Below are 22,817 nucleotides of genomic sequence, written 5' to 3' on the forward strand. Positions count from 1 at the left end.
ACATTTTTATCGTGAATAAGAATGATGTGATTTTTCATGGGATCCTTGGAGTTGGTATATGAAAATTAGCCATTCAGAAAATGTCAGCTGACAACTTTCTAGTGATTTGGACATCTCAGCCAGAGGAAGTAAAAGTATGAAATGTATTTGTTTATTTTGAAACATGTGTGGATATTGGTTTCAACGAGGGTAAAATTGAAATCAATTACACAATTTAAGTACGTTTCATGTTATATATAAGAGTGTTGATATATAATTTTTGTAAGTTATCATAAGATGTTCTGCTGGCTTTGAATCTACCAATCCTGTTTGTGATCACAATAACATGTCATTGCCAATTCAACTAAAATTTATTATTATTATTTAAGAATATAACATCACATGCACAAGAAGGTTTAACTTTTGAGTTGTGCCAATGCCCAATAACTAAAACCGAAATAAACACATGTTGTAATGATATTTAATATCTGTAAACAAGTTACAATAGTGAACAGTGAATCTTGAAATGTAAAATCTTTGGCAACCCTAAAAATCATTATGAGTTTTAGGTATGTAAAAGATGACCAACAGAAAATGGCAATTTGTGTGTGATTGTGAAGCTAAATGACAAAAAACTTGAACCTCCCCTCTCATGGTCCACACCCTCCATCTCTGTCCCTACTGTCCAAAACAAACCACTTTTTTGGTTCTTTCTTTATTCTCTAATTGGAGTTTTCTTCTCTTTAAAATTGGCTTCGTGGTGCAACAAAAGAGATCAAAGAACAGACTTGGTTTCTGTAAAGAGCAGCTTCTATGTAAATTGGAGGATAATATAAGAGATGGGCCCAGTAAAGGGCTTATAAGTTCTCACTGGTAACATTTCTTAAGTAGGGTTTTTTCTCTTTTCATGGAAGTTTCTGGCACATGCATGGTTTGAATCTGTTGTATGATCTCTCTTTTTCTGCTTCTCTGCTTCTCTGCTGTCACTTTGTCCTGTTGTTACTGCAAACATCATTTGTTAGATGATTACAGATAAAAGTTTTTGACTCAGCACAGAAATTCATAAAGTTTCACATGAAATGAAGAATGGTCATCTATCTTGTTTTCCCAATGGAGAGTTATGTCAGCTAAAGAATGGCAAATCTCATCAACCAAGAAACTTGCCTCTACTTGATCAGGATCTTAACTTCCTTCCTTGTTCAGTTTCTGTATCTAAAGAATCTGGGAATCAAATGGAGGAGTCCTGTGCATCAGGTTTGGCTAAAACTCTCTTTATAAAGGGAATGTTATGAAGTTTTTTTTGAACAACTAGAAATAGTAGTTCATATGAAAGTTGACTAAACAGGTGGGGAATTGATAGGTATTGTAGAAAAGAAAAGGAGGGCAACAAGTGAGCACATTGCTAGAATTACTTTATCCGATCTGGCTAAAAATTTTGGTGTTCCGATCACAGAAGCTTCAAGAAATCTAAATGTTGGATTAACAGTACTGAAAAGAAAATGCAGAGAATTTGGCATTCACCGCTGGCCACACAGAAAGATAAAGTCTATTGATGGTCTAATTCGAGATCTTCAGGTTATCCCTTCTTTCCTATTTTGTATCTAGAACTTGATTGCAACTTAGAAAGGCACATAGTTTGTTTATGGAAAAGGGTGTTTGTAGGAAGAAGCAAAGCATAGGGAGGAAGATCACAAAGCTTTGATGGCAGTGACCAAGAGGCAAATGATGTTGCAGAATGAAAGAGAGAGGATAGAGAGGACACCATTTAGGGAGCTGGAGAATGAGACCAAGAGATTTAGGCAAGATGTTTTCAGGAGAAAGCATAAAGCTAGAGCTCTAGAAAGTCAGAGTCCATCAGTATAGTTTGCAGGCATTAGTAATTATATGCATAATATTGAACTAAATAACTGGCAAAGTAAGATGCTACTTTATAATCTCATCATGACATACCTCACAAGTTCTTGTAAGACCTGTACCAGCAATTTTCATATGGAACTTTCGGTTTTTTTCAATGAATATTGTGTTTAAATAATTGCTACAATAGTATCTCTCTAAAATGTATATTGTTCTGAGTCAGATAGGATATAACACAGACAATGAATAACATAAACAACTGATATTCTAAAAAACAGGAGTAATCAGAAAAGGGAACTGTAATAACATTCTGTGATAGCGGTCCTAATGAGTAACTGGGCACTTCAGATGGAACAAAGAAAGAAACTCTATAAACGACTGAAAATCTTCCAAAGAAAAATTGAATTTCAATGAATAGTTAGCTGAATTCGCCAATCTCTGGAACCAGAATCATGATCGAGGTTTATGTAGACGAGGCCGATTACAGAAAATCCGGCCGTTTGCCCTTACAAAACCTGCAATAGCTATGCTCAGGCTTGCCCACAGGATAGAAAAGAACAAGTGCCGAAGATCATAGCGAGCTGCAAAAGAGAAAGAAAAGAGGTAAATAAATAAAATTGAATTTGCTGTTGGCCGTAAATAAATGAAAGTGAATTTGCTGTTGGCTGTTCTTCAAACTACTTGACAAGCTAAAAATGAGAGAGAGAGATAGACAGAGACTCACCTTGTCTCAATGACAAGGCTGCAAAAAAGAATCCTGTCAACACCAGTGAAAAAGCCAGTGGAAAGGACTGTACCAGAAATGTAAATAAGGTTAGTATATAAGAGACCTGAAGTTCATTTAACATTTTATAAACTAAAAATAGATCTACTGCTTGATAAGCCCTTTGATTGACTCCTTTTCCTGCAGAAGTTAACTGCTATTTTAAATTTTACTCACCGCCACAGCTTCTAAGCCTCCCTTTTGAGTTGTGGGCGTCATATCCCGACTAACTGAAACGATATAGTGTCCTTGCAAGAGATCGATAGCATCCTTCACCAAAGTCAAAGTGCAATTGAGGTCCAATTGAAAAGATTGTAAATTTAATGATCTCTTTTCTTTTAAAAAAATGAAAATGGAGATGGATCCTACCTGTTTTGTTCCATCAACAAAGTTATTCAAATAATAGCGTAGGAGAGCATTCCAACCATCCTTCATGATCCCTTGAATCGTCCGTTGGCCATACCTTCAACCAAATCACACAGAGTGATATAATATATATATAAATATATATAAAACAAAACATTAAATAAAACCACATGCTCAACATTAACAATGTAACATCAAATATCCTCTCTCCCAATAACGAACGGCAAGAAGAAGAGAATGCAGTTTAATATAAAAAATGAGACGGTGAATTATCAGTCCGAAGTAGATTATCTAACATGCAATTGATTAATGTTGTAAAAAGATGAGCCCACTAAAATTTGCTACTAATTGAATGGCTTGACCACCTCACAAGAAATCTTATCTTTAAATTTTTACATAAAATGCTCGTTAACATGTATTTAATGGTAACTACTGCATTGGAAATTTTTGATTCATAAAGGATAGATTCAAAACTTAAAGATAAAGAATGAATCTGAAAAGATATAATACTTAGCCATTTAAAAAGACAATACAGTTGGATAGAAGCTATCGGAAGTAATCTTTAATCAACATGAAACTGTACGCATAAGACTAGATGCAAGTGCATTAGCTAAAAAATATTGAAAGATACTGAGGTAGGACATAGGAGTACCTAACAAAATCTCCTTTCAAAGCAGGAGTGCCAGAATATTGGGTACTTATATCATCTCCATGATTAGCCCAAACTGAATAGGGGAAAAAAACAGTAAGGTACAAATTTATTGCATGGAAGGATAAGCTAAAACTTTCAAGAAAAATTGCAATCAACATGAATATGCAACAAACTTAATGTCTTATGACGTTAGTGAGCAAATTAAACAAATTGCCATCCAATTGACTCACTGATTTTAAAACTTTCATCTAGGTTTGGATGTGAGCTAATAGTTTCTTCAGCAGCAAAAATTCCAAGCCTCCTGAGTTGGGATTCCATCATCTTTCGGGCTATCATACTCTGCAACCATATTAAAATATAAAAATACTAACAAAACAATTGCAAAATGACAATCTGGCAGAAAAATTATATCCATTATTGATTTAACGTATACACAACAGCAATGAGACTTCTTTACAAATGGTTCATCCATAACTTTGATAATTTCCCTGCTCGCCAAAGCTTAAAAAAGGCAAATCCTAGAAAACCGAGGGTGCTATTATTGACAAAGAAAATGGACAAATTTTGAGAGCACTAAGTTTGTAGCTTATTTCATCATTCAACAACGCTTAATTTGTTCAGCTAAGCTACCTGGGTAACATTTGTGCGGTCCAAGCAATCAATGCAATTCGTCCTCGCAACTCCGAGTTGTTCCTTCATTTTCTCACCCTTGTCATTCAATAACATGTATCTATATATTCCAAATAGTAAATAAACATGTGAGGTCAGAAGGAAAGGTAATCTTTAGCAGCACAATAAAGTTTCCAAATGAAAGTAACAGGAAGCATAACTATAAAAATGAAATATAAGGTCGTTTCATAATTCATGAAATAGAAGAGTGAGAGGTGGAGGAACTTGCCCATTTTGATCAAGGAAGTCTGAGATTTGTTCATAAAGGATCGAGAGGCGCTCAAAATGAACATGCCCGCAGATGTGATGGAAGTCAAAATGCAGGTATCTAAAATATTTTTTAACTTTCAATTTGGGCAAATGATAGGCTCCAAAGCAAAAATAAATAGAACAAGGTAGAAAACTGTACCTTACATCATCACCAGTAATCTGTTGCACGGCATTTGCGAATTTTTCACTCAAGCGCCCCTCAGCTCCATGCTAATAACAGAACAAGGTGATATAAAAATATTAACCATAGCAATTACATTGCTAGACACGTGCATACACAATACAAACACAAAAATAGATAATTAATGACTCACCCCGTTGACAAGATCAACAGCCAACACAGCCCCATACTTTTTCCTTAAATCGAGAAAATGCCGGTCAGCTACTCGAGGCTGGAAGCAATACAATAGCCAATCAATCAATACTATAGTAGTCCACATCTGATGAAAAATACCAAGCAACAGAAGATACTCACAGATTCTTCTAGTTTCACTAATTCAAATTTGGGCTTGTATGTCAAATCAACAATTTGTTCCCATAGTAATGGAATTGATCCCCGAACCTACAAAATTCAATGTCAAAAGTGAGATAAAAGTCATGGGTGCTATAAAGATCTAGAAAATTTCGCAAATAAAATATTTAGATTCTGGCTGCATCCTAGGATGCCCTCGATTAGGATCAATTTTTTTTTATCACTGAACATTTGATACAGATCGACAGCAGATTGATAGTCTGTATAGACACTAACATGCTACCTATCAATGTTTATTAGGGATAGAATCGGAAATTTTACTATATTTTGGTTCATTATGCTATATTTGAAAATGCTCCATATATATAAGTAGTAATTATTCATAAATCATAAACTAGTCGAGTAAAAATATATTAGGAAATTGTGGTGTGACTTAGATTTCCAACCAATGGCAAGAAGGATATGCTCATGAAAAATACACATTGATGGTTTACATGGTGTGTTACCTGAACAAATGATGCTGTGAAGCCATTCAATTGAATAATTTGCTCACTTTCCACAAAATTAGCGACATATCCATCAGAATCGGCTCCTCTTCTCCACAATCGAGTTCCTTTCAGAACATGCAGGTCAACAATTATAAGATAAATCTCTTTTTTTTTTCTAATGAAAACAACCACTTTCATTGAGAAAGAATGAAAGATGTTATAAATTTCTTTTGAATTGCCAGCTATTGGTGAATCAACATTTTGCAACTTCTTAAAAATGACTACAAAATACTCAGTTTTTTCTTGCAACTTCTCACAAGTTAAGCTTTCATAGTATGAGAGTAATAACACCTCATAATGTTGTTTTTTCTTTCTTTCTTTCTTTACAACTTAATAAGAATTCATACTAGAATCACTTTCTTCCTTTATCAATGAAAACCATGATCAGAAGACTCTTTAAGATCTTACAACTTCAAAATATGTCAAGTATTCGAGAAAGTTGGAACCTCTACTCTCCTAATATACATTCAAACCTAAACTTACTAAATCAATGCCTACCGTCACCCTTTGCTTCTCATTCTGTTTATATTAAGTCTCTTCCCACAAATTCTTAGCTAGTTACTACTAACATACCCTCAATGCCTGAATAATATTCCTAACTCTATCCCAATACCATCACCAAATTCCCAGTTTCAATTCTTCCTCAACATCATTAAATAATATCTCTGGTTCTTTCAAAGCAATCATTTTAGTTTTGACCCAGTTTGCTTACTCGTACTTATCTCATTCAGACAAAAAGAGTAGCTGGTATAACAAACATAATGTTCGATCAATCTTTGAGAGCCCCAACTAATCCTACCCTCATCTAGTGGCAAAGTTTATGAGTCCAGTTTGTTTTATCTGACAGATCCCAACGTAGAATAAAATATTTTAAAAATGTTTAAGGATAGCATTTTGCTCTTTGATCCTTCTGGTCTCAACTTATTTTTTTGAGGCGATAAAAGAACTAAACTTTCCATTGATGATATGGAAAATACAGAAGGAAACCAAAGTAGATTACAAAAAGGCTATTCAATTGGTGTCAAAAGCAAAAGAATTATAGTTACAAAAGAGAATAAAAGGGCACACCTACTTCCAAAGCTTGCTTTTTATTTTATTTTTTCTTACTGTTGGTGCAAAATATTTTAAAAATATTACTAGGGCATCTGGCAAGTTTGAGTCAAACATGGATAGTAACCCTGGAATATTAAGTCAGATATTCCATTCATAACTCTTAAAGGAAGAGACAGCCAACACTCAACACAACACTTCAAAGATACCAGATTGAAAACTGAGAACCCATTCGCCTTATTCAATTCTATGTTAGTTTTGGTCTTTTCGGAGAACTGAAAAAGTTGACTGAACAGAAGAAAAGGATAAACCAGGTTAGCAACAAATGTTAAAACTCTGGTTTTAGCCATATTTTTAAATTTATTATTAAAAAAGCATAATGATTTTGACGTTCTGAGATACAATTAGTGATTTTAGAAAAAATACGAAAACCACACCTTCAATAAAATAAAAAGGGAATACCTGTTCTCCTTGTGCATCTCCGAGCAATCAGAGTTACATCAACAATATCTTTTCCAATGGCAGCCTGGAAATTCTGGAAGCCTGCAACCTATTAAGGAAGACTGCCCAGAGAAATACTGATAGCTCAAACAGGTTCAAGCAAAATTTTGACTAAATAAAATAAACTGCAAAAGTTCTTGACATGCACACATAGCTAAAAGGACTGAGTTGAGAATTATATAAGGATACTCCCTTGGATAACAGGAAGTAAATATGGATCAAGCTGCAAATATGAGAAGATAGTAGTTAGCAGAGAGAACTTCATGGTGCAAGGTGTTACGACCCCAAGGGGTTACAAGCAAAGGAATGACAGATGACAACTAAATTTTTATTTTCCCAACCTTACTATCAATGAGCACTTCCAACAAGTAATTGTTCCAAAGAAATCTTGGTTCCGCCTGCAGGCAAAAAAATTGTTTGTCGAACTCCTAATTCTTTGAAATTTAGGACACTATAAAACCAACACAATTTTTTTACTGAAAATATAAACTAGAGGTGGAAAAAAACAAATCAAAATGAGGGCTAACCTGTCTCCATAAGGGTAGTAACTTTGATTCATCACCCAAGGCGTGCAATCTTTGTGCACTGCAATAAAAAGAAAGAAAAAGAGAGATAAAGAGTGACAGAGAGAGATCAAAGCCCATACCCATACCCCTTGAGTAGGGTAGAGTAATGACTTGAGCAACGGATAAAGATGTAAAAAGGTTAAGATAATTGAAGTTTGTGCATGTGTGTACATCAAAACACACAAACAAAAGGACAAATCTGGCAATCGTTAACCATTGATGCAATTGCTAGAAATTAATGCAAAAGATATGATGATGAGGAAATGAGGAAATCACTTCACCTCAGTGTTAAATTGGTATCATAGGAAAAATAAAGACCAGAAGTCTTCTCTGCTACATTCAAGAGTCCAGAGAACTCTGCCTCCATCTTTTTCTGCTAAACATTGTCTAATTAGTTTAAATGGAGTGATATTGTCAATTCAATACTATGTGTTAGAGAAGAAAACAAGCTATAGAGACTTACCTGCTCCAAAGGAGAACTGTTTACCGAATGATCGCATGGAAAAACTTTCAAGGATGTAATTCTAAACATGGGGTGCCCCAAATAAGACCCCACACTCTCACGGTCGGTAATGACAATTAAATAGGATCCTGAAAGATGGCAGGCATAGTGGGACATCTAATCATATGAGCGGCTTAGTGTAGAAAAATTAAAATACAGCTGATCCATACACTGTTTATCAAAATATGACATAGACGCAGCAAAGAAGACCACTCGATAGCTGACTAAAGTGACAAATCTGAATTATGAAAATTTGAGCTATGAATATAAATTGTTCTGGTATAAACTTGCTTCGAGGATTTCAGGTTTGGTTTTTGGTGGACCAGCTTACTTCTCTCTATTGATGTAAAATTGGGTTGGAACTTACATTTTTTTTCCTTACAAAATAAGATTGAACTGCATACACTATAACACATGACACTAATGAAAATTAAGGCCCCGACTAAAAAAATTGGGACATTTTGGACAGCATACAGTTTATAGCATGTTCATCAATTAGGAAAAGGAATAAGTATTAATCCTCTTGATACCCATATTTATTTTAAGAATCATATTCTTTTAAAAAGTGGAGTAAAATAAGGGAGCATTTGAAATTTGCCTTTGGTTGTATCAAATTTACGAAGTTTATGCATACAATTTAGGAAGTTTAATGCAAGTCATATTCTGTGATCAGAATGTAGCCTTCATGCATTCAAACAAGAAATTATGCTATACTCATTAGCAAAAGATGCATGATGTAGTAGAAAAACATTAATATATGAGTGCAGTTGCAACTTTTGTTACTATACTACACTTAAGGAAATCCTAAAAATCAATCTCATTCTCAAGAAGGCTAAAACGCAATTGGTAATTTATGTGTGCATTTTGTATGCCTTGTATTTCTTTCATTTTTCTTAATAAAGATTCGGTTAAAGAAAAAGGTTCAAGCTCTACCTCAATCCCACTAAATTCTTTGTGGAATACTAGATCTCATTCCAAATATCAGTATGACACTGTAGCAAGAAATTTTCTTCATTCTGATTCTGGTTCCAAGATTATTTTAATTAAAACCCTCCAATCTCGCCAAAGCGAGATTAGCTCCACGGAGGTACCAATCACAGCACCAATTGTTGTACTAAAAAACCTCCAATCTTATGTTTGCTTTCATTTTGGTCCTCTTTCAAACTTAACATGCAAATATACGTTCTCTACAGCTTTGTTCTCCATGAAAAATTTTAATCCTCGTAATGTGGTAGTCTTATATCTTCTTGCGTCAAGAATTCTTAGCCAACAGGGTGAAACAATATCACAAAAGGTATGGAAAAACAATGACAAGATGCATTATTGCGTAAATAAAACTTTGATCATTCATCAATGAACTGAAAAAATTGCAATCAAATTTCAACGTTAAGAAGAAGTGAATAATAGAACTTCTCGAGAATTTGTCACCTGCAACTAGTTTCAGCAAGCCAATTACTCCAAAAATTGTCCTTATCTTTGGAACCCTGATAGAGCTGCACTGAGGAAGTTCATCTAGAGCAGCAAAAAGGAGAATTGTCGATTTGGTATAACATTCAGAATCAGCAAAATCATAAAACACGAAAATCAACAAAAATTAAAAAATGAACAAGCACATGAATCCAGCCAAAACAGGGTAAAACTCCCATCACCAACCTATAAGTTTCATGGATCCATCGACACGACTGACTGACAGAGACGAACCACAAGAGCCATCTGTCGGCTCTATAACATACTGATCCGGAAATTCCCATAATCGCATGCGGGTATACAACTTTTGTGCAGAATCAGCCCTCTCCATCATTATTTGGATCCAACCCAACTAACTACTAACAAATAAATCAGAAACCCAGTTACCAAAAATCCATCCAGAACCAAAAAACATAAATATAATCAACCAAACCATACCGATTAAAAGATGCTCTGAAAACCCTTTTGAGCTGGTACCAGGTAGAAGAGGATGAAACGGTAGAAAGAGAAGAAAAGAGAAAGATCCTCTCGCGGAGAGAGGTCCGATCCAGAGAGTAGAAAAAGTGGAGGCAATGAATGTGAGGAATTGAGCAGCTGAAGTTAGTTGAATTCTCTTATTTCCAAAATGGGTATTGTAAAAATTTTGGAATTTTTGAGCGGAAAGGTCTCGATTGTTTAACTGAATTTAAGCTTCAGGTGAAGGATGGAGTAACGACCTTTCCCGAAGTATCGGACAAATGTTAAAAGGAAAGCCACATTGTTCTTCGCGGTCGTGCGACCCACCACCATCAACGGATCCCCCACTCTCTTCTCTTCACGTTCCGATGGTATTCGATCTTAACGCTCTATAATTAACTTACAAAAATTCCTACTTTTCTTTATTCATTTTTTCCTACAATCTTAACAAACATAAGTTTGATAAGCTTTTGTTTTGTTCTTCACTAATCACTATGTTATCTATTTTTTCCAATCTCTCTTTCTTAATTCACAACATAAAACATTTCTAATCATACCTTCACATTTTGATCTATAACTTCAATCATCAATTTTTATTGATATATTTACAAACATTGAGTATGTAAATAAAATGAATTTGGCATCTCCAACTCTATTTTATTTATTATAACGTTTCGTTTATTGTTTTAAATTTTAGATCAAAATATTAGAAGTTTGAATTGATATTCTACATTTATCAGAATTTTAAAATTTAACATCAATCTCTAGTTTCACATATGGCACATGTGTTCTAATCCTCCTCGAACGGTTGAAGCTCTAGTATTCAAATTTATAATTTTATAAAGTTTTCTATTTTTTTTTAGGTGATTGTATTACTTGAACAATAGGTTATTGTCATTCAGAGCATTGAAAATGTGTCTTGTAGGTAGAAATATCTATAGATTGGATTGGACCTCCTCATGCTTATCATCCTTCAACTCCCATTTTTATTCTCCATTTGATTTTGTGGATGTTGAAAAGGGGATTCCGTTAAAAGATATCTTAATTGTGATTAAAAAAGACCAACTAACTTTAAACATTACCATTCAAATAGTAACATAAAATTTAAAGAAAAATTAATCAAATTTGAAGATATACTTACCTACAAAACCATATACATATATATTGAAGTATAATATTTATATAATAACAATAACAACAGCACAATAATAATTGTTGCAATAACTTAAAAAGAGTAAAAGGAGGTGTGGATGAGGGTAGAGAATACATTGTATTTGCCTTTTTAAAGGTGAAAATTATGAACATTTGAAAACATCGTGAAAAATACTTACTTTATAAATTAAACTCTCTTAAATTCAAGTGTATATGATTTTGAGAAAAAGAATACGTTTTTATCGAATTCCATCCAGAATTCAATTTTAATAAATTAAATATATAAGTCAATTTTTACTTCACTTTAAAAAAATATTATTTTTAAAAACAAACTACTTTGTTTTTTTACATATAATTTGATGAATGAGAATCCAAAGAAGAAAAATAGGCAAAACCCCAGTTGAAATTTGGCCCCAAAATGATACTCCAACTCCACTACCATGAATTTTGACACGAGAGTTTTAATGTTCCTAGTGTTACTGATCCTAGTGGAGGGTGCGATTGCGAGTGTGCGCACTGCCCACGAAGAAGGAGCAATATTTGTTTGTGGCTGAAAAGGGTAGCGTGCGCCTTGTGAAAGCTACTTTTTTGGGCCCCAAAATGAGCGATGATTGGCTTTCCAGCAGAACTACTGAGCCGAGGACTTCAACTCTCTTTCAAACATTTTGGAGCCTCAGAGCTTAAGGTAAGTTTAATGGGCACTGGATATTTTCAATAATCGAATGCTTTTATGTTTTTCCCTTTTGGTTTGTCCTCTAATGGCTCTGTACTAGTTTTGGAGGCTATCTGTATCCACATGAGAAGAATCTCAACCAGTCCAAGTGGATGGAGGTGGCCCATCCTTTGCTCACGAGCTAATATTTTCCTGGTTTGTTATTGTGGAAGTGGGTTCTGTTTAAAGATATCTTCACTGGGACGAGGTTATTAATCTTGAAGTTTATGTAGCTCAGTATTGGATTCTGCGAATTTGGTTCTAGTTGGCTTGCAACTTATCTGAAGTGTGTGAGACTTGAGTATCTAATCTGAGAATGCCCTTTGAATATTTAGGGGTTTTGTTTTTTTAAGTTTTATCCTTCTTCCTTTTCCTCTAACTGGAGGATTGTTTGTAGCTGATGTTTTTAATTTGGTAATATTTTTTTATTCTTTGATTTAGGTTCCTTCTTTGTTTTGATTGGAATAACACCCATAAATGTCTTTTCCCTTTTTGACTTCTCAAAAGTTTCACTAACCGCCTTTTGATCTTTTTCATCTGTTGTTAATTCTCTAAATCTTGCTTTAAATGATATTTTTCCGACGTACTTTTGTGCGTATTTGTAGCAGTTTTATGCTTATGGGTATCTTATTTTCCTGTCTTAGGTCAATTTGTGGAAATTTATAGAGTAGAGAAGACTATGATTTAGAGTTATTATTTCATGTTTAATGTATTTGGATTATTTACTCGTGCAATTCTATTCTTGCTTTCATATTTTCAGGTGTTTTTTTCTTCTCAAATCTGAAGCATTAGATCTTTGACTGTGCAGCTTTTATTAATCATTATTTTTTTCTTTTCCTCATATTTTGACAGACTGAATTCAATTTGAGGAATAGTGATTATCCAGTTCACTATGAGGATAGTTTGCATTCTAGTATTGATACTTCTCTTCAGTGGGAGTTACTCATTTGGAGACGGCGCAAATGTATCTCCGAGACCTGAAGTTGTCAACATTGGGGCTTTATTCTCTTTCCGTTCTATGATAGGCAAAGTTGGAAAAATTGCTGTAGAAGCTGCCATCGAGGATGTAAATTCTAATCCATCCATTATGGGGGGGACGAAACTGAAGCTCAGTTTACATGATACCAACTACAGTGGATTTTTGGGCATCATTGAATGTATGTCCTTCCTGACACGTCAAACATATTGTGCTCCTCATAACTGATATGTGTTCTTGATTGTTTTATCTTGAATGGAGATGGTTTATGATTCTTCTTTCTTACAGCCTTGCGTTTCATGGAGACCAAGACTATGGCCATAATTGGCCCCCAAAATTCTGTAACTGCTCATGTCATATCTCATATTGCAAATGAGCTCCAAGTTCCTCTATTGTCATTTTCAGCAACAGATCCCACACTGTCATCACTTCAGTTTCCTTTCTTTATCAGAACTTCGCAGAATGATCTGTATCAGATGGCTGCAGTAGCTGAAATAGTTGACTACTTCCAATGGAAAGAGGTGATTGCTATCTTTGTTGATGACGATCATGGTAGAAATGGTATTGCTGCATTGGGGGATCAACTTAATGAGAGACGATGCAAGATCTCATTAAAAGTACCATTGAAGCCTGATGCTAGTCGAGATGTGGTCACTGATGCACTTGTTAAGGTGGCTTTAACCGAGTCTCGAATACTTGTTATTCACACTTATGAGACCACAGGTATGGTTGTGCTCAGTGTGGCTCAATATCTTGGATTGACAGGGCCTGGGTACGTTTGGATAGCCACTAACTGGCTTTCTTTGCTACTCGACACAAATTCTCCTCTTCCTACTACTTCTATGGAAAATATTCAAGGACTTGTTGCTTTACGTCTTTATACACCAGATTCTGTACTCAAAAGGAATTTTGTTTCAAGGTGGACCAATTTCACTGATGTAAAGTCATCAAGTGGTTCGCTCGGATTGAGTACTTATGGATTATATGCTTATGATACTGTTTGGATACTTGCTCATGCAATAAATGCATTTCTTAATGAAGGTGGAAATCTTTCATTTTCAACACTTTCGAAGTTAACCGGGGTTGATGTTAGAACTTTGAATCTCAACTCTATGAACATCTTCAATGGTGGGAAGACACTACTGGACAAAATTTTAGAAGTCAATTTTACTGGAATAACAGGTTCAGTTGAGTTCACTCCAGAAAGGGATTTAATTCATCCTGCGTTTGAAGTGATCAATATAATCGGCACAGGGGAAAGAAGAATTGGTTATTGGTCTAACTATTCTGGCCTGTCAATTGTGCCTCCTGAAACACTTTACTCGAAACCACCTAACCGAACCAGTTCAAATCAAAAGCTATATGATGTGGTATGGCCTGGACAAGCAACACAGAAGCCTCGTGGGTGGGCATTTCCAAACACTGGGAGATATTTAAGAATTGGAGTTCCGAGGCGAGTCAGTTATCAAGAATTTGTCTCACAAGTAGAAGGAACGGACATGTTCACAGGCTTCTGCATCGATGTCTTCACTGCAGCAATCAATTTCTTGCCTTATGCAGTCCCCTATAAGTTAATTCCTTTTGGGGATGGCCTTACTAATCCTAGTGGAACTGAACTGATTCGACTAATCACAACTGGCGTGAGCATTATACTGAAAGGTTACTTAAGTTAAATCTTTTAATACAAAGCTTCCTTTAACTTCAGATGTATTCTTGTAGGTCTATGATGGGGCGATAGGGGACATTGCAATCATCACAAACCGAACCAGGATGGCTGATTTTACACAACCATACATAGAGTCTGGCCTAGTAGTTGTAGCCCCAGTGAAGAAGTTGAATTCTAGCGCTTGGGCCTTTTTACGACCGTTCACTGCGAGGATGTGGTGTGCTACCGCTGCTTCTTTCATTGTAATAGGAGCAGTTGTTTGGATTTTGGAACATAGGATAAATGATGATTTTCGTGGCCCTCCGAAGAAACAAGTTATCACCATTCTATGGTAAGTCAGTTAGATAATCATATGAGAAAACTGTGATGCCTTTATTTTTGTTTTAAAGCCCCCTTCATCAAAACTTCCAAACGTTTTATATTGACCATGAACTTTCATATTTTTTTTTTCTTTTATTCCATTGCAGGTTCAGCTTTTCAACTCTATTCTTCTCTCATCGTAAGTGAATGAACATAAACTAACTTGATTTCTTAGATTTGATGAAAATGAATTCGATGGAAGCTCATGTATTTTGTGTAGGGCAAAATACAGTCAGTGCCCTCGGTCGCCTCGTGCTGATCATATGGCTATTTGTTGTTCTAATTATCAATTCAAGCTATACTGCAAGTTTGACTTCTATCCTTACAGTTCAACAACTTTCTTCTCCTGTGAAGGGGATTGAAACTTTGATTTCGAACAATGAACCAATTGGCTACCAGCAGGGTTCATTTGCTCGAAACTACTTGATTGAGGAACTTGGCATTCATGAGTCGAGACTCGTTCCACTCATCTCAGCAGAACACTATGTCAAAGCCTTGAACGATGGGCCAACAAATAATGGTGTTGCTGCTATTGTCGATGAGCGAGCATATGTAGAGCTCTTCCTTTCAACCCGTTGTGAATACAGTATTGTTGGCCAAGAGTTCACAAAAAATGGGTGGGGATTTGTAAGTACTTCAATCATCAATAGTGTTGTCTGCTTTATTTTTCTTGTTTGTCTTTCTAGTTGTCATCTGATGATTGCACACTGTACCAACAGGCTTTCCCTCGCGACTCTCCATTAGCAGTTGACATGTCCACAGCTATTTTAAGACTGTCCGAAACCGGAGATCTTCAAAGAATCCATGACAAATGGTTAATGAAAAGTGCCTGCACATCACAAGCCTCAAAAATTGAGGTGGATCGACTTCAGCTAAATAGCTTTTGGGGACTTTTTCTAATATGTGGAGTAGCTTGTGTGCTCGCTCTATCAATATACCTCTTTCAAATGGTGCGTCAATATAGCGAACATTACACTGAAGAACTCGGGTCTTCTGAGCAACCATCTAGATCTGCAAGCCTACATAGATTCCTTTCTTTTGCAGATGAAAAAGAAGAAGTCTTCAAAAGTCAATCCAAGCGAAGACGAATGCAAGAGGCTTCAGTTAGAAGCGTGAATGAAGAAAATTCAACAGGCAGTTCAAGAAAAAATGGCCATGGTTATGCTGATGGAGTTGATGCATGATTCCTATAGACTAACATATACGGATACAATTTAGAATAACATATAATATTAGTGCTTATTCGATTTTCTTTAACAATATCGTCCAGTTGCTTGTAGAATTCGATAAGTTGGCTAGCTATTATAAGAAAAATGAAGTTCTACAAACATTTGAACTCTTGTTCTATGTTAAGTACGGAATTTTCATAATCATGTACAAATTATAGTTATTTGTAAACTGTACACAAGATTTATTTCAGCTATATTTACAGTTTGTATTTGATAATTTAGTATACATGACTTTTGAAGTACTTCTTGAAGCATTCTTCATGCCTACAAAAACAACTTGTGACTTTGTAAACTTCAATCAAAAGTTTTGGAAACCTTGTAGTAAAGTAGTCATCAAATCCCTCCGGAATGGATCCAACAAGCTCCTGCAATAGTGAATAAACACAAATCAAAATAATAGAGTAATTGGCAGAATGCAAAGGTGCAACAATACTTACAATTGACCATGGATACCAATCTTCAAAGAGAGTTATAACACTTGTTTGTTCACTATTGCAAGAGCTTTGTTAGAGCGATTTTGAAGGGATTTTATGTACTTTACTACAAGGTTTTCAAAACTCTTGATTGAAGTTTACAAAGTTATAAGTTGTTTTCGTAGGCAGGAAGAATGCTTCCAGAAGTACTTTAAAAGCTATGTAGACTAAATTATCAAATACCAACTGTAATAGTTGAAATAGATCTTCGGTACAGTGTACAAATAACTATAATTTGTACACGATTACGAAAATTCAGTACTTGACAATAATAGAAGTTCAAATGTGTGTGGAAGTTCATTTTTCTTATAATAGCTAACCAACTTATCGAATTCTATTGTTAAAGAAAATCGAATAAGCACTAATATTTTCTTATAATGGTCATTTGACAAGTACTAATTGACCATTTGACAAGTGACTATAAGCATCGTCAGAGTTAAAACTAACATTCTCCAATCTAAATATGCATTTATATGTGATATAAATCATAAAATCAAAGAGAGTTAAAACTAACCATCTCCAATCTAAATATGCATTTATATGTGATATAAATCATAAAATCAAAATGATGTCATGATATTAATTTATGCTAATTGAAAGGAACCATAAAAGAGAAAAGGAAACCTGAATTTCTTTTGGCAGCTCTCTATAATGATTCAACTTATTGCGCATAACTCGCAATAAATCTCGAACACTATCGTACTTGTAACGCCTATACCGACCAATGTTAGCGATGAAAATTGGTTCCAACTTTTCATTCCATTTAATGCCTAAAGCTATTTGTGCAGTACTCTCTAATGCTTTCAAGAGATTACTCTCTCGGTCTTCCAATTCTATTCTGTCACTAGTATCGCGAAGAAAAGAAAGTCGCATCTCTGGACTCCAAAATAAAGGATGTTGTAACACTTTTGATGCTTTCGGTCTGGTGTAATCAATGAAAATTATCGAGAGAAATGAGTACATATATGTTTTAAACTTCAAATATAACGCAAATTGATACAAATGAACGTCAAATACACAATATTATTCAATTTCAATAAATGAAAATGAAAACTAATAATTACGATTTTTTTAGTCTGTGAACAATAATTTCTTACCTTAAACCAGGATTGGGATTTAATAATCGACAAATAAGATCTACAACTTCGGGGATGTTGTCCACCAATAACAAGTTCATCTTGTTGTTCACAATATTGACATCACGCTCAAGACTATCACCAAATGGATGTCTACCACCTGTGATGCAGAAAAAGAGAACACAACCTAAACTAAACAAATCAACTGCACGTGTTTGTCGTTCATGAAGAAGTTGTTCAGGGGCTTGCCAACCAGAACTCCCACAACCTATAATAATTTTACCCATTTGTATAGAGTTAAAAAACTTATCATCAACAAGGAGTATTGAAGTTCGCACGACCTATAATAGAATTTTACCCTTACCCATTTCTATAGAGTTAAAAAACTTATCATCAACCAGAAACGGAGTATTGAAGTTGGGAGATAAAAAGGATACTTGCCAGTGGCATGATGTCCCAACGATGATACATTGGCTGGAAGACGCTTGCTGATTCCCATATCTGAGAGCTTTGAGCATATAGATTTTTGTTTAAGTATCAACACATTTTGTGGCTTCAAGTCTCGATGAATTATCCCCAACTCATGCAAATGCTTAAGACCAACTACTATATCTCTGCAATTGACCAACCAAATCTTGGGTTTAAATGCATATCTATACATAAAGATATAATGTTTATGAAAAAAAAACATATTAATTTCTAGTCCATAACTTTCTCCTTATAATGTAAATCATACCAGTACACAATACAGGTCGGTAAGAAACAATAAAACAACGATATGAGAACTAAAACAACGATAAGAGGTTTGATACACATAATTAAATATTTTATTGGATAGGATAAAAAGTTGTTACTTTGGAAGAGTATAGAAAACCTCATGAGTTTTAGAAGAATCGAAGATGGACGACCATTTTCATTCCACAATTTCAAATTTGGCAGAGCAACTTTGATCGACTCCAAATGTATATTATACCCATCCATGTGTCCACTATCACGATCTAAGCCAAGCACAAAGTTCTTGGGGAGATCAGAATAAATTTGAATCAAATCATAAAGGTTACAAGTACATCGTTCCAACGAAAGATATACAAAATCTTGATCACTCTCCATCCCATACCAACGAACGATGTTTGGGTGACGATCAGAAACAATCAAATTTTGAACTTCCTTAGAGGCAACATCATGGTGAGTCTTCACTAGGCGTTTCACAGCAACTGGTCTCCCTTCGTAGATTCCCTCAAGAATAACTGTGCCATTACTACCTGTGGCTATCTTTTTGTTGGTTATCCATAATTTACCAATGTGACGTCCGCTAATAAGATTATTACCATGAAACCCGCTATTAAGATTGTTCTCACGTTGGAGAAGCATATCTTCAATTTCTGATGAAATAGATACCTCTCTTTTGCCGGAACTTTTTTTCAACTTTCTAGGTTTGTTTTTTTTGGAAGAGTTATCTCTTGAATTAGAAGTACCCAAAGACAATTTCTCTTTTAATAAAAATTGCTTTACTTTTTCAGTCAATGTCCTGCCATACCTCATCAATCCCACTAGCATGGTCAATAAAAATACAAAAAACAATCCAAAAGCTTCCGGTAGAATCCCCATTTTTTGTTTCTGAATGATATTTGATTCATTAATTTTCATAGAAGGCAATGGATCTACCGCATAAGAGGTATTGTTAACAAGCCCATGAAACATGAACTTTCCCGACTTAGCGTTTATATGTTTACCAATTTTCAATTGGGAAGGAAGGAATGAACCAGACATATTATCGCTATCATGAGCCTCTGATGATAGTATTTTATATCCAGACGGTCCTGACAAAAAATGGCTCCGATCACGAAAGACAAGTGCTTTTGATTGGCAAGACAATGGCACACCATAATCAATTCCAAAACTATTATTATTTTGAAGAGTCCAAGGTATGCCTTCTATTGGATTCTCGACATCTGGACAAAGTAAGGTAGCTCCGATTTCAGCAACATTCAAACTCCACGAAGCTTCTTCGGAGTTCGAAAAAGATGATTTCAGAGAATAATCTGTCCTTGTGATGTACAGACGTGGCTCAACAGAGTTCATCGATTGCATCAAATCCTTAATGTCCATATTATGTTTAGATTTATAACTAACCTGCTCTTCATTGCTTAGCCCAGATGATAAAAATTTAGACATGTGATTACGAATAAGCTCTCCAGTCACAAGATCAACCTCAAAAACTGCAGTTTTCCTTGAACCAGTCATCACTGCACCATCCTCAAATATGTAAGGTGTATTTCTAACAACCTCATCAATCGTGCTAGGTAGTTTCTGAAATGTCATAGAGAAAAAATACATTAATCAAAGTTGAAGCTATTTTTCATACTTCCAATATATTGAGACAATACATGTGATTAAGGAAACAGGAAGGATACAAATTTTTCTGAACTAATTGAGAGAGCCAATTACAATTACCAACTTCGAAAGAGAACATTAAAAACATGATGGGTGTTATTAATTCACTAAATTTTACCATTTTACCATGCTCAGTGTGTATGTAAAGCTCCCAGTCATCCCCACAATCAAAAAAGAAGGAACTGCCCACACCTGAAGCATTTTCTTGATTGGGTTCATGATTGATATTAGCTTGATATGACGAATAGATTGGTGGTCCAGAACTAAATGACCAAATTATCTTCATAGAATTACTATCCACCAAATGAATTGCTCCATCCAAAGCAGCAATAAGAGCAGTACTACTTTTACCTTTCCTACAATAGTAGCACTCAATTACATTGATTTACAAGTTCATTGTAATAAGCCTAAAATTTGAACCCTAACTAGACGATAGACATAGGGATGATAGGCATGAGTATTCAATCCCCCAAGTCCAAGTCATAATTCAGTACTAATTAATAAGGAAACTACAGAAACCACGATTAAAGACTCACAGTGGGAGAGACAAGAGAGATCTTCCGCCAATTCGAGTCACTCCTTCAGAATTGCCTCCATACAGATTCAAAACAGAGAGTTCTGAATTCGATGAGACAAGAAAACTCCAAAATCTTAAAATTAGCAATAAAAGTAGGCAAAAGAAACGGCAATTCATTGGAGAGAATAAGGGTGGACCAAAATGAGAGATCTGGAAATGGATACAAATGGGATGAGATTTGAAGTGGAATCTTTGAATAGAAAAGAAAATTTAGAAGAGGATTAAAGAAAAGATGGCGGCAATTGAGAGATTCCAAGCTTCTTCCATTGAATGTGATCTTGGAATTACCAAAACCTTGGGATTTCTCTATATGCAGGTGCAATCCAAGATTCCTAACTCATTTTTTTTCTTTTCAATCCAATTCTTTAATACCTTAGTTAATGTCCATCTCTTTCTTTCTTTTTTCTTTCTTAAATTAAGCCATATTCCATAGAAACTATCAAAATTTAAAAAAATCTAATAAAAAAGAAAGAGGCCGAGAATACATTCCCGTGTTTATATATATATATATATATACATAATATATGTCTACATAATATGTATCTATATATTTTTTTATTTATGGATGAATAAATGTATAATGTAAATTTATATTTTTCTACGGCAATCCGATCAGTGATAATTCCACACCATTCCTCGCAAAAAAAAGAAAAAAAAGAATACATAGGGATGAGGAATAGGGAATGGGAAATGGACGGGGACGGGAACGGGAAGCGCATTACCAATGAGACTTCGGCCTTTGTAAGATTATTATCATGAAAACAGTTATTGTTTAGTTATTTTTAATAAATGGAAGAGTATTTAAAGTCCTAATTAGTAGGATATGAGGTGCTTCTATGTGTAATTTCTCAAATGCACCCTTCTACATTATTAGTGTTTAATTTGATTGATGGAGAGGTGGCTCAATAGGGTTCATCGCACTAGATTGCATCAAATCCTTGATGCCTTTAGATTTATAACTATCAAGCTCTTCATTGCTTAGTACAGATAACAAGAATGTAGACATGTGATTACGAATAAGCTCTCTAGTCACAAGATCAATCTCGAAAATGATACTTTTTATAAAACCAGTAATCACTACACCATCTTCAAATATGTAAGGATGATAATTAATGTGGTGAAGAGGTGGGGAGCACATAAGATGGGGTGAATGGAGTTTTTTTCATACGTAATCTAGAGCAATCATTCATCATTCGTAATGAATTTATTGCATTATAACAAAATACTAAGAAACCACCCTTTAACAAGCATTTAGATTTCTCAAATTATGGCCTATATGCACCGTAGACCAAATCCCTAAGGTTGATTTGATTCTCTAGCGTAAAATTTTCAAGTAACATTTACTATTCACTTTTCAACCTCATAAAATCAAAATTGATTTTAAATAATAACAAAAGAACATAATTGAAACCTCAAACTTACTTAAAAAAAAAGAATCTTTTTATTTATTTATTTTTAACAAAATGCTAGTTAACAAAAAAATAATAATAAATTTCTTATGAGTCAAAATGTTTGGCCCTAAACAAAACGATAGACCATCTTATGGATGATCCACCTCCTAATATCTTGGCATAAATACTTTTGGCTTACGGTTTAGGGTATTGGATATTGGAATTGTCATGTATAAATAAAATTAAAATAAAAAATCAACTTGAAACTAGAAGAGCTTAACAACACAATTTTATTTGGTGTAGTCTTGTCTGACTATACGAGAGTAATTTTTTAATGCACTTGATACTCACTTTGTTAGTTTGTTCTTTATTAATATTTTGCAAAATACTCGTGAACATAATGCATCAATTATATTTCTAAAATTTAAAAATTTTCATCTATACTTTTGTCTGATTATTGCGAGGAACATAAATCAATTGATACGGAGTATGAGTTAGTGGTTTACAATTTAAACTTTTAATCATTATATTGAACAAAAATTGACAGGGTTGCTTTCGAATAAAAATGAAAAAAAATATCTGGTATTGTTCAATTTATAACAATAATGACATGTTAACTCAGGTTGTGTGTCAACTAATTTTTACATGTTGGTCATTTAATTTTTCACCCAAAAAATTATGCAATAATTATTTTAT

General features: G+C 34.5%; 4 protein-coding genes across 16 annotated transcripts; 2 read left to right on the forward strand and 2 right to left on the reverse strand.

Annotated features, from left to right (window-relative positions):
• The first annotated feature begins 366 nt into the window (after positions 1 to 366).
• Positions 367 to 2,011, forward strand: LOC101215892 (protein RKD5). Of its 2 annotated transcripts, none has more exons than XM_011659774.2 (3): positions 367 to 1,233; positions 1,325 to 1,554; positions 1,642 to 2,011. In XM_011659774.2, the coding sequence occupies exons 1-3, from the start codon at positions 1,059 to 1,061 to the stop codon at positions 1,840 to 1,842; spliced, it is 606 nt and encodes a 201-aa protein (XP_011658076.1). In that variant the 5' UTR covers positions 367 to 1,058; the 3' UTR covers positions 1,843 to 2,011. The 2 variants fall into 2 exon arrangements, with proteins under 2 accessions (XP_011658076.1, XP_004134999.1); XM_004134951.3 differs by having other exon boundaries at positions 368 to 1,233; positions 1,340 to 1,554.
• On the reverse strand, positions 1,962 to 10,534 carry LOC101213642 (phosphoinositide phosphatase SAC7). Of its 3 annotated transcripts, none has more exons than XM_011659773.2 (21): positions 10,098 to 10,534; positions 9,846 to 10,018; positions 9,621 to 9,704; positions 8,154 to 8,281; positions 7,972 to 8,066; positions 7,652 to 7,709; positions 7,466 to 7,522; positions 7,314 to 7,347; positions 7,086 to 7,166; positions 5,532 to 5,638; positions 5,029 to 5,115; positions 4,868 to 4,945; positions 4,693 to 4,763; positions 4,513 to 4,611; positions 4,245 to 4,344; positions 3,845 to 3,953; positions 3,615 to 3,687; positions 2,966 to 3,059; positions 2,774 to 2,866; positions 2,558 to 2,624; positions 1,962 to 2,414 (listed from the first exon to the last, which is right to left on the reverse strand). In XM_011659773.2, the coding sequence occupies exons 2-21, from the start codon at positions 9,991 to 9,993 to the stop codon at positions 2,284 to 2,286; spliced, it is 1,794 nt and encodes a 597-aa protein (XP_011658075.1). In that variant the 5' UTR covers positions 9,994 to 10,018; positions 10,098 to 10,534; the 3' UTR covers positions 1,962 to 2,283. The 3 variants fall into 3 exon arrangements, with proteins under 3 accessions (XP_011658075.1, XP_011658074.1, XP_004134825.1); XM_011659772.2 differs by having other exon boundaries at positions 9,846 to 10,015; positions 10,098 to 10,532; XM_004134777.3 differs by having other exon boundaries at positions 7,972 to 8,063; positions 9,846 to 10,015; positions 10,098 to 10,530.
• Positions 10,535 to 11,655: 1,121 nt separating this feature from the next.
• Positions 11,656 to 16,427, forward strand: LOC101213408 (glutamate receptor 3.6). Of its 7 annotated transcripts, XM_011659778.2 has the most exons (8): positions 11,656 to 11,952; positions 12,041 to 12,265; positions 12,832 to 13,136; positions 13,244 to 14,595; positions 14,675 to 14,952; positions 15,089 to 15,120; positions 15,202 to 15,608; positions 15,701 to 16,427. In XM_011659778.2, exons 3-8 carry the CDS (start codon positions 12,872 to 12,874, stop codon positions 16,163 to 16,165), a joined length of 2,799 nt encoding a protein of 932 aa, XP_011658080.1. In that variant the 5' UTR covers positions 11,656 to 11,952; positions 12,041 to 12,265; positions 12,832 to 12,871; the 3' UTR covers positions 16,166 to 16,427. The 7 variants fall into 7 exon arrangements, with proteins under 7 accessions (XP_011658080.1, XP_011658083.1, XP_031743084.1 ...); XM_011659781.2 differs by lacking the exon at positions 12,041 to 12,265; XM_031887224.1 differs by lacking the exon at positions 11,656 to 11,952 and having other exon boundaries at positions 11,962 to 12,265; positions 15,202 to 15,598; positions 15,701 to 15,872.
• On the reverse strand, positions 16,264 to 21,150 carry LOC101215649 (serine/threonine-protein kinase/endoribonuclease IRE1a). Of its 4 annotated transcripts, XM_004134950.3 has the most exons (7): positions 20,690 to 21,150; positions 20,272 to 20,509; positions 18,634 to 20,069; positions 18,201 to 18,373; positions 17,781 to 18,027; positions 17,308 to 17,605; positions 16,264 to 16,575 (listed from the first exon to the last, which is right to left on the reverse strand). In XM_004134950.3, exons 1-7 carry the CDS (start codon positions 20,845 to 20,847, stop codon positions 16,429 to 16,431), a joined length of 2,697 nt encoding a protein of 898 aa, XP_004134998.1. In that variant the 5' UTR covers positions 20,848 to 21,150; the 3' UTR covers positions 16,264 to 16,428. The 4 variants fall into 4 exon arrangements, with proteins under 4 accessions (XP_004134998.1, XP_011658079.1, XP_011658078.1 ...); XM_011659777.2 differs by lacking the exon at positions 20,272 to 20,509 and having other exon boundaries at positions 20,690 to 20,829; XM_011659776.2 differs by lacking the exon at positions 20,690 to 21,150 and having other exon boundaries at positions 20,346 to 20,503.
• Positions 21,151 to 22,817: the final 1,667 nt, after the last annotated feature.

The sequence above is a fragment of the Cucumis sativus genome, chromosome 6, assembly GCF_000004075.3.
Source record: "Cucumis sativus cultivar 9930 chromosome 6, Cucumber_9930_V3, whole genome shotgun sequence".
NCBI lineage: Eukaryota > Viridiplantae > Streptophyta > Magnoliopsida > Cucurbitales > Cucurbitaceae > Cucumis > Cucumis sativus.

Coding starts and splice junctions, on each gene's coding strand:
- LOC101213408 (XM_011659778.2), top strand. CDS start 12,872: ATGAGGATAGTTTGCATTCTAGTATTGATACTTCTCTTCAGTGGGAGT. Junction 14,953..15,088: donor CAAGTTATCACCATTCTATG/GTAAGTCAGTTA, acceptor ATTCCATTGCAG/GTTCAGCTTTTCAACTCTAT. Junction 15,121..15,201: donor AACTCTATTCTTCTCTCATC/GTAAGTGAATGA, acceptor TATTTTGTGTAG/GGCAAAATACAGTCAGTGCC.
- LOC101215649 (XM_004134950.3), bottom strand. CDS start 20,847: ATGAATTGCCGTTTCTTTTGCCTACTTTTATTGCTAATTTTAAGATTT. Junction 20,070..20,271: donor ACACTGAGCATGGTAAAATG/GTAAAATTTAGT, acceptor ATGACATTTCAG/AAACTACCTAGCACGATTGA. Junction 17,606..17,780: donor AATCCCAATCCTGGTTTAAG/GTAAGAAATTAT, acceptor TGATTACACCAG/ACCGAAAGCATCAAAAGTGT.
- LOC101213642 (XM_011659773.2), bottom strand. CDS start 9,993: ATGATGGAGAGGGCTGATTCTGCACAAAAGTTGTATACCCGCATGCGA. Junction 7,167..7,313: donor ACTTCCTGTTATCCAAGGGA/GTATCCTTATAT, acceptor AATAGGTTGCAG/GCTTCCAGAATTTCCAGGCT. Junction 4,946..5,028: donor TAGTGAAACTAGAAGAATCT/GTGAGTATCTTC, acceptor TATTGCTTCCAG/CCTCGAGTAGCTGACCGGCA.
- LOC101215892 (XM_011659774.2), top strand. CDS start 1,059: ATGAAGAATGGTCATCTATCTTGTTTTCCCAATGGAGAGTTATGTCAG. Junction 1,234..1,324: donor GGAGGAGTCCTGTGCATCAG/GTTTGGCTAAAA, acceptor TTGACTAAACAG/GTGGGGAATTGATAGGTATT. Junction 1,555..1,641: donor GTCTAATTCGAGATCTTCAG/GTTATCCCTTCT, acceptor GGGTGTTTGTAG/GAAGAAGCAAAGCATAGGGA.